This window comes from Phaethon lepturus, unplaced genomic scaffold (assembly GCF_000687285.1).
Source record: "Phaethon lepturus isolate BGI_N335 unplaced genomic scaffold, ASM68728v1 scaffold39005, whole genome shotgun sequence".
In the NCBI taxonomy this organism is placed as follows: domain Eukaryota; kingdom Metazoa; phylum Chordata; class Aves; order Phaethontiformes; family Phaethontidae; genus Phaethon; species Phaethon lepturus.
This window is the reverse complement of record NW_010540528.1, coordinates 1-9496: the sequence shown is the minus strand read 5'-3', so window position 1 is coordinate 9496 and position 9496 is coordinate 1. Positions and strand designations below refer to the sequence as shown.

Genomic DNA, 9496 nt, shown 5'->3' with positions numbered 1-9496 from the left:
TCCTCAAAAATAGCCAGGGAACAACGTATAATTGGTTTCACAGACAACACATTCTCATGCTGTGATTTATTTCGTAACGTCTAGTGAGTGTCATCACGCCGCACTCAAAGCCTCGGAGCTGGCATTCAGCGAGGGCCCAGAGAATGAAAATTACCAGCTTCCCCGATGAATCACTGCTTTGAAAATTCACCCTTGTGAGAATCCTGTGACTATTTAGAAAAAAAAAAAAAGGTATTACAAGCCCGAGTCTATCACTCATATAATTAGCCCTTTCTAGGTTTGATGTGGACAGGACAGCATTCCTAAAGCACCATAAAGATGGCCAGGACCAATAATGGCTTTGGAAACGAAGTGGAAAAGTTCTCACAATTAAGGTGGGGAATGAGGACAGCTATGGCCGGGCACATAAATACAGAGAACAGCAGGTCTGCGTGCGCACTGCGGGCTCCGGTGCTGAGACGACACCTCCCGCACAGATCGCTTGGCTTGGACTAAAGGGCTACCTGCAGCATGAAGGCTACAGGTGCCTTAGTGCTTCTCAGCCTGCTGCTGCTCTCTTTCTTCTCGGGTAAGTGATCTTCTCCCTAGCCTAGGAAAAAAACCCAAAAAACCCAAAGCTTTCCTGACAACAGCAAACTTCAGCGAGCCTTGATCACCGGATGACAGGCTTGAAGATAAAGCTGAGCAAGTAGAAAATATCTGTGGGACTTGCTCACTCGTATGACATGTTTCCACTCCTCGTGTGCCTCCGCAGTGAATAACGCAGCGGAGGTGTCACTGGGAGACGGAGCGAGCAAATTCTAAGCGGCTCTTTCAGCAGACGTACCAAAGTGTACAGAGTGTCATAATGAATTTTTTGGTGCAAATGTTCACTGGAGAGTTTTGCTGAACCAGTTATAGAAGAAACTCACTCACCTCGGGGTCATCAGCTCTTGTTTTGATCCTAAGCATCTTGGTATTTGGTGTTTTCCTTGGAGATTTGGAAACGTAATTAGATGAAAGTTTCAGCTTTCATTTATGTTGCAGAGAAAAGCTTGAAAATTAAATTCAAATTTCCTCAAGGAGTCAGAACAAAGAGGGCAAATTAAAAGGATGCAGCATTTATTTATCTGGAGATTTACACATCTCTCTGATGATCTGGGGAAGCTGAATGATGATTTTTGAACATATAGGTCACGTCAGTGTTATCAATTGCTTGTGTCCAGCTGACCCAGCTCTGCAAGGTTTGTGGTGACAGTTATTGAAGAATGTGCAGAACAAGAATTATTTATACTTGTTTTTCTGTGAATAATTTGAATAAAGAATTCACTTGAGAAAATTGCAAGCTGTGCATGGAGAAAAGAGGTGAATTATTTTGTACACATTATTCATTATGAAATATTCATCTGTCTCTAATTGAGTCTTAATTGGGACTGGGTTCCGTCAGAGTGCTGAAGCTTCCTTCCAAGGCCAGGCAGAATAGCAGCAAACTCTGTGATCTCCTATAAAATAAACAAATGTCAAGAGACTTCATCACAAAGTCTTGTGTAGCTGCATGTAATATTTATGAAAATTATCTAATGAGCTATTTTGTAAATAATATGCAGATAGCCACAACAGCGACTTTACGATTAACGCAGCCTAGCCTAACCTGAGGACATGAGAAATATGCCAGTGCCCGGGATAAAACACCGAAGGGCCATACAGTTGGCAGAAGCAGCAGGGTGGGCTGATGGATGAGGTCTGGCTGACTGAGGGTTGGGTGGCATTCCCAATGCGTGGGGGCCCAAGTGTAGGACAAGGTCCTCCCGTCTCCCGCCCCAGGACCTCTCCTGCTCGGAGCCGCCTGAGCAGCGTCGCAGCCGAACCCCTGCTGCGCCGCTGCCGTGCGAGATGCTGGGTGTTTGGAACCTACGTTCAGTCCACCCTTGGGTGTCAGGCTCCCCCTCGGAGACGTCGCAGGGTCGCCCTGTGCCGCTGTGACTCAACCTGCGCGCCTGACTGCGGTCTTTGCAGTGAAGAAATATAGAGAGGATGGGCTGATTACCTTCAAGCCCGGAGCCTGTGGTTACGGCGTGTATTTTTGTGCTCTCACTGACCGGCACTGCCTGTTCTGCTCTGTATCGCCCCGTGACGTCTCTTTGCACGTCGCGCGGGATGGAGTTGTCCTGGGAGAGCCGCTGGGCTGTGCTGAGGATGGCTGTAAAGCTGGCGACGGGGGTTCCTTCTCCTTCTCCACAGCACGCTCTTGTTAGCAGTACCAGCCATTTTTCCCGTTTAGAGTTGCAGGAGCCTAAAAGTCAATATAGCTTTAAAATCTCTGTCGAGCACGGCTCCGGATCCGATATGGCACCTCGCTTCCCCAGGAGTGGCTGCCTTCCAGGAGATTGGGTTATGTGTCTGAGGTGCAGTTAGCAGCTGAATGACTGATTACATGGTATTTTAGTAACATTTTTCAAAAAAGCAAAATACTGAAAAGCAATTCAGATAATGTATTTCCTGCCCCCTCCTCCGCCGCACAGGATGACGGAGTAGGAAGAACCCGGTGTATGCTTCACTGTGGTTTGCATAAAGGGTTTGTCCCTTTAGTTCAGCCTCTATTTGAAAATAATGCTGATCTGTAAAATCTGTTTGTTTTTTTATTGTTTTTTTTTTATTCCAGATGTAGCAGGTCAAGACATTGAAGAGGTTAGTGCAGCTGTTTCTGCTTCCCGAATCTGCATTTTCTAGAGGAATGGTTTTGTAACCAAGATCTGGGTGTGTGGTAAACAGTTTTTAATGTCTGCTGGGAGCAGGTGGGTCCTTCCAAGAAGTCCCAACACTTTTGGGAGTTCACTGTTGTTCGGGGGATGTAACGTGTGGCCACACTGGCAAGCCGGCCAGGGAAACAGGCAGTTGGTTTAGCGAATGCTGCCCGCGGTTGGGCGTAGGGTGCTGGCGCAGGGCTGCGGTTGGGTGTAGGGTGCTGGCGCAGGGCTGCGGTTGTGCGCAGCACCACTCCTGCCCGCTTCGCTCCGCTGCCCAATCTTCTCCCGAAACAAATGGGCTACTGGGAGTGTTTTATCCCCCCAAACAAGGTCCATCGCTGGGATTTGTCCAGAGATAAAATACCTGTACGGTTCCTGGACACCGTTTTGAATTCCCCACAGCCCGTGGTTTTCTCTTCCTTCCCTTGGGAAGGTGGGCGGCGCAGCAAGCACCAAGCTGGGTGCACGGGTCCGCGAGGTGCGTGGAGCCATGCAGCACGGAGCTGACTTGGTGCCTGATACCTGAAAGAGCACCAGCGCCGACCCTTCCACGTGCCTAGGCTAATCCACTAATCCACTCCTGTCCTGGGGAGATCAAGACTTCTCCCAAGTGACTACAGTTTCCCTACTCAAACATGGGGAAAAAATTCCCCTGAAATACTGCTTGTGCTCGTTTCTGAGAGGGCTTTTTCTTTCAGTACACAGGCGGTGTCAGCACCGCTGCTTTAGTCCTCTTGTCAGAAAAAGCGTTATATTAGTGAACTTGTATCCAATTTGGAAAGTGAAAAAGTGAGTATGGGAGTCCTGAAAGGGTGTTGGTTTTTTTTTAATTCCTTTTGCAGATTTGTAGAGAGTTTGTGAACAGAAGCGTGTACTGCACGAGGGAGTCCAACCCTCACTGCGGCACGGATGGCATCACGTACGGAAACAAGTGTGCCTTCTGCAAGGCAGTGCTGTAAGTGAAAGCAGAGAAGTAACACACCGAGTTGGCTCCATTTCCATGTATGTAATGATATTCTTCATGGAGGGGAAGCCCTGCATCCAGGCTGCTCCTCTTGTATGGACCGGCCCCTGAATCGTGCCAAGTGGAATATTTCCTCCTTGGAAAAGAGCTGTATTGATGCAAGTTAATTTTAATTCATTTCTAGGCTTTGCATGCTGCTGGTTGCCATGCTGAGAGGCAGCACGGGGCCGGGGAGGCGATTGCATCCTGCCTGTACTTTCTGCACGCACTAAACTGATACACGTTTCCCACTATATGCCACAGGCTGCAACTCCCACTGCCCACACTTCTGGATACTGAGAAGTGTCTGGAGGAATGAGGGAGCTGAACTGTGCCAAATTATTCCTGAAAAGTCTGAATGGACTTTGTGGAACAAGAGACAAAATCTCAGAGGAAGAACCTGAGTTTCTCCTCCTCCTTAGCTCTGTCACCTTTTAAAGGAGATGCAATAGGAGCTAGCACCCCTCTACTGAATGTGCTTGTAAAACATCGGGTTTTCCTTAGCAGTCCTTAACATTTGGTGCACGCTCAAGGCTGCCTTACCCAAGGGAAATCAGAGAAGAGCAAGGAGAGGAGAAAACGGCTCGATGTTCCCTGTGAGGCACCAGGGTACAGTCGCATGAGTCGGGCAAATGGTCCTGTTGGGACGAAGGAGCTCCTTGTCCCACACTGCTGTGCCTGTCATACCTTCTTTGTCTAAGTCTGTCTTGCTCCTTTTACAGGAGAAGTGGAGGGAAAATAAGATTGAAGCACCTGGGGAAATGCTGAGTCCTCACTGTCACGGAGCAGCAAGAGCTGCAACGGCCGCAGACGCCTGCGCACGGACACGGGACCAGCTTGCCCTTGTCTCTGCTGTCTCTGCTCAATAAAATAAAACTCAGCATGATTCTTTGGCTGGATTCCTTTTTCTGTAATACCCAGAAAAGCGCTTTGATACAGCCGTGCTAAAGCCTAATGCGCGGCTTCGCTGTACTCTGCTGTTACACCACCCTCTTCCCGGGAAGCGAGGCGATTCCCACGGCTCCCGTGGGCTGTGTCCTCCCGTCCCCAGCAGCCGCAGCTCTTCTGTCCCCGTCCTGCCTGGCAAACGGGCACACGCCTGCCGGGCAGCCAAGCAGCGCAACACGGTGGGCTCCTGCCCAGCTCCCCCCATCCCCGGGGGTGGGTGGCAGCGGGCGCCTTCATTCTTTACCCAGCCTCCATAGGCATGTTCCTTCCTCTCTCGGAGGTTACTGTGGGAGGGTGAGAGGAGAGCTGGTGAACAGCGTGACTGCAGATGCCTCATCTCCTTTGGAAACCAGAGACAAACAAGCTGAGGCTAGGGAATATTGCTCCATTTAAGCCTGCAACAAGAAGATGGCAGGTGGAGGCTGGTTTTAGGCAGAAGCTGCGAGGCTCTTCTTTCCAAATCCGTCTCTTTCTTCTTCCTTCTAAGAGAACGCTTTGTCTTGAAAACTGTAAGCTCACCAGCATTAGTTTACTGCTGCCAAGTGGCTTCTCATGCTAATAAAATTATATTTAGAAGAGCACCAGATTGTCTAAAGTGCCAATAATTAAAAAAAAAAAAAAAATTTCCCTGGAGAAGAAGAGCTGTGGGCTTGCTCTCCCCACCTCTAGGATAAACTCTCCCTGAATCATACATGGACCTTGATTCTATAGGCACAGTGATTTGTATTTATTTACCGTTTTCAATGTACATGAACATTATTCCTTTCTTTACTTTTCACACTGCTGCCCTCTCTCTTCTTGATGCTGGCTGGAAAATCCTTCTTTGTGCAAACATAAGAAAATGAATTCTATAGTCTCTCCCCATTCAGTATGGAAAATTCACACGGGGAAATACTTGTGGCATCCCCTTGTTAAAACATTGGCAGCAGATCAATAGGATACCAGCTCCTTCATGTTAAACACTTAACTTTCAAAGGGAGCTTTAGATTTTATCATGAGCCTCAGGGGTCAACATATTTTGCAAGCACCTAAATGCTGAGCATCTAAACCTCTGGACCTTGTTTGGACAGAGCTTGAGCGTTTGCCTATCATGCCATAATACACGCTTTGAACTCAATTGGGATGCAATGCCTAAAGAGAGAGGCCTTAGCAACACGCTCAGCACACCTAAAGCTGGCTTCTCTTCTGATAATTCACACTTGTGATGCCAATTCTGGTAAACCCTTTGTCATTCGGTGACTTTACAGGCAGTGTGCAGGTGGCAGCCAGCCAGCGGTTGAACCATGCAGGCAAAACTCTGCGTTGGCTGGTCTGGAGCTTCTCTCGGACCAGCTGTCCTTGATCCTGATATTTTTCCCATCCCAATTTACTGAATTTTTGTAAAATCTGCCATCTCTTCTTGGAAACACACTAACGCTCTCTGTGTCCCAGCTTCTACAGCCTGGGAAAGTGCACTTGTTTGGTTTGAAATTCAGATGTTACTTTAGTAAACTCAAGTGAGACATCCAGAACATGGATGAGGTTGAGGGGAGCAAGAAGCACCTCCTGCTCAAAGACAAGTGGTCATGAAGGACATGTTGGGAAAGTAGGAGGACTTTCCTCATCAATCTTCCTGCTCAGAGCAGGATGACCTCTGCATGTCCTCTCCTACCTGACTCATCCTGCAATGATCCTATTACATTGTGTGGCTCTGGACCAGCACCATATTCAGAGCACAGGAGCAAAAAGACCCCATTTTTAAGATGGAAAGTAACATTTTAATGAGAGAGAGGTATCCTTAGGCCTGAGATGGCCCTCAATGAATCAAAAAATCTCATAGCATATTCCAGTACCTAATCTTTTTTAACCTGGAGGCTGAGATAACAAGGACAGATCACAAGAGAACAGAAACTTTCAGTGCAAATAGCAAATAAAAACACCTCTGTACCTCTACAGACCCAAGTACCATCTCCTCTACCTGTGGCGGGGGGAATGGAGAATGGGAGTCATCTCCTTTGAGGATATGATTTCCTCCAGTTGGGGACACCTCCCAAAACTTCCTCCCCAGGAGAGGCCAAGGGAGGCCAAGAGAGGCAGTGCTACACCAAGCGAACGGCTTCTGTCGCCGTCCCCTCCTTCCGTTTTTGAGCGGGCACGTCGCTCCGGCTAACCGAGACGGCAGTGATGCTTTGCTCGTGCCGGGTCCGATCGCTCCTGGTTTTGGAGCGCTGTGCTTGCCTTCACAGCAGGGCTGACGGATGGATGCCAGGGACAGGGTAGGAGTGTGGCCGTGGCCACAGCCTGTCCAGACTGAGCTCCCGCCCGTGTCTGGCTGCCTTCCCGCACACGTACCAAACCAGAAAGCAAACCTTCAGCCACTACTTTTCCTTTGATTTCCTTCCTCCACCTTTTAAGATGTGTTGGGTTTTGGTGGGGTTTTTTTTGACACCTTTGAAAGGTGAGTGAGTCATGATACATTTGAGATCTCTCTTCTGTTAGAGAGAGATGCTCTAACATGAGCATCTTCACAGCTTTTTTCCTCCCTGCGGAGGAAGGGTCCTTGGTTACAGGGCAGAGGCTGGGGTGGGAGCTGCCCCAGCATCTTGGCTGCTGCCAAGACCTGCCCCTTGCAGCACAATGAGGGTCCTGTGTTCTCTGCATCTCACGCAGTCTCCCCTGGCAGTTAAAATAATGGAAGAATGAAATTTGTGCATGGTTGCTCTTACTGAAAAGAAGCTGTTTCTCACAGCTGAGCACCCTCCCATGACTGAGCTATGCAGACGGCAGAGGGGAAGGATGTATTTCCATCTCACAGCTTCACTCAGCTGGTGATGCAGCTGATACAGTATTGTGTCCAGGCTCTTGGCCCATTTAACTTCTGTGCTCCACCGCTTCCTCCTCCTCTCCCAGCACAGGCACGTGTCACTGTCGCAACTCAGTTGAATCCTTTGTCCTACTTTTTTCCCTTGACATTCACAGCGTTTGACAAGGTTTTTCTAGCCGCCATGGGACGATCCTAAGGTGGTGGTGCTGGCTGGAGGGTTCCCACAGCCCGGCTGGGGAGGAAGCTCTGGACTTGGTTATCATTTCAGTTCGTCCACTCTTCCCTAAGAGAATGCAGGCTGGGTCAGGTCAGAAGGGACTTTGGTCCAACCTCCTGCTCAGAGCAGGGTCAGTTCTGAGGTCACATCAGGTTGCTGAGGGCTTTATCCAGTCTATCACTGAAAACCTCCAAGGGTGGAGAATGTATGATCTCCCTGGGCTACCTGTCCTAAGGTTTGACTGTCATGGTAAAGAATTTTTTTTCCTTGTATCCGGTTTCAACCTCTTTTCTTTCAACAGCCTCATCTCCAAGCCATGCACCACTGTGAGGAGCCTGGCTCCATCTGCTCAGTAACCTGCTTGTTAACTGGCAGGCTTCTCTTACATCGCCCTGAAGCCTTCTTCTCACCAGGCTGAGCAAGCCTACCACCCCCCACCTCTTCTCACAGGGGAAATGCTCCAGCCCCCAGCTCTCTCGGTGGCTCTTCACTGAAATTTCTCCAGTTTTTCAATGCCTTTCTTGTATTGGAGAGTGGCCCAAAACTGAGCACAGGAGGGAAGGCTGAGCTATGGGGACAAGGAAAAGGATTGTTCGGGGAGTAGATGGGAGAACTGTTGGAGCATTGCAGGGAACTGAAAAGACATAGATGGTGACAGTTGCGGGGAGCAGCAGGAGGGTATCAGTGTGTCCTTTAAGGACTGGAGAGCAGCTGAGCCTGATCTGGGGTGAAACGGCTCCCAGATGCTGGGAATCAGCCAATAGTTCCTCCCATCCCCATCACAGTTGAAGGACTTAAATAGGAGCCCAGGGAAAGCACTTGGTTCTTTTTGTTGATTCTTGAGGAAAGAGAAGGTGAGAGATTTGCTTTGTGCTGTGAGTTTTGGTGTTTGTTTGGTGTTTTGGCTCATTTTTTTCTCTCCTGAAATAAGTAGTGTGGTTTAGGAGTTTCTCATGGGATTAGCTGTAGTAATTGTGGCTGGTCCTTGTGTCTTGTAAGACTGCTCTAAAAATGCTGGGGAAGGCTTATAAAATGTATGTGGGAGACAAGGGTTGCCACAATACATAAAGGGAGAATGGGGGAGGCATAAGCTATATCCATATAGAAAGACAGGTACCACATCAAGACTTCCTTGTTTTAAAGCTCCAGGGATGAGATGGTGCTCCAAGGCACCTCTTTGGCTTTGACACCCATGGGGCAGTGAGGGGCAAGAGCTTCAACAAGGTCAGCTCCTCAGGTCTCTAGAGGCTTTGGCAGAGCCTCAATCAGGACTTGAAAGATAAGGTCAAAACTGAGCTTCTGCTGGGCCTGGAGCGTTGTCCTGACCAACCTGAGGCTGGCCCCAAGCGACAGCTTCAGCGCTTGTAGCAGGGTTGGACCTAGTACCCAGCTTGTGGAGTAAAGGTTTCCCAGCGATGTGAGACAAGTGGTGGCACTGTGTAACACAGCGCTTCCCTTTCTGAGCTGAAGTTACCCAATTAATTGGGAGTGAACTGAAATGTTGGTATCATGGCAAGGGCTGGCTGTGACTCTTCTGGCCTTCTTCCTGAAGAATGTCGTGCCTTTCTTTGGGAGGGTGAGTTTGTGGAGTCACCAGTGACAAAACCATCAGCTGCCTGGGCACTGCCCTGTAAATGCATCCTTCTGTCATCTTCCGTTTCTAGACGTACCCTTAATCCTTATTTACAGTTACAACCGGCAAGCGGATGCTCCAGTTTTGCGTGACGATGGCCCATTAAAAGGAGCTAGGAGGGGCTGCAGAAGGCCACCCGCGCTGCCGCCCCGTCCAGGCCGGGACG

General features: G+C 49.1%; 1 protein-coding gene across 1 annotated transcript; it reads left to right on the top strand.

Moving 5' to 3' along the window:
* The first annotated feature begins 510 nt into the window (after positions 1-510).
* LOC104615945 (serine protease inhibitor Kazal-type 6-like) lies at positions 511-4497 on the top strand. Its single transcript, XM_010287461.1, has 4 exons — positions 511-568; positions 2642-2667; positions 3569-3681; positions 4452-4497. The coding sequence occupies exons 1-4, from the start codon at positions 511-513 to the stop codon at positions 4495-4497; spliced, it is 243 nt and encodes an 80-aa protein (XP_010285763.1).
* The last annotated feature ends 4999 nt before the right edge of the window (positions 4498-9496 follow it).

Coding starts and splice junctions, on each gene's coding strand:
- LOC104615945 (XM_010287461.1), top strand. CDS start 511: ATGAAGGCTACAGGTGCCTTAGTGCTTCTCAGCCTGCTGCTGCTCTCT. Junction 2,668..3,568: donor CAGGTCAAGACATTGAAGAG/GTTAGTGCAGCT, acceptor TTCCTTTTGCAG/ATTTGTAGAGAGTTTGTGAA. Junction 3,682..4,451: donor GCCTTCTGCAAGGCAGTGCT/GTAAGTGAAAGC, acceptor CTCCTTTTACAG/GAGAAGTGGAGGGAAAATAA.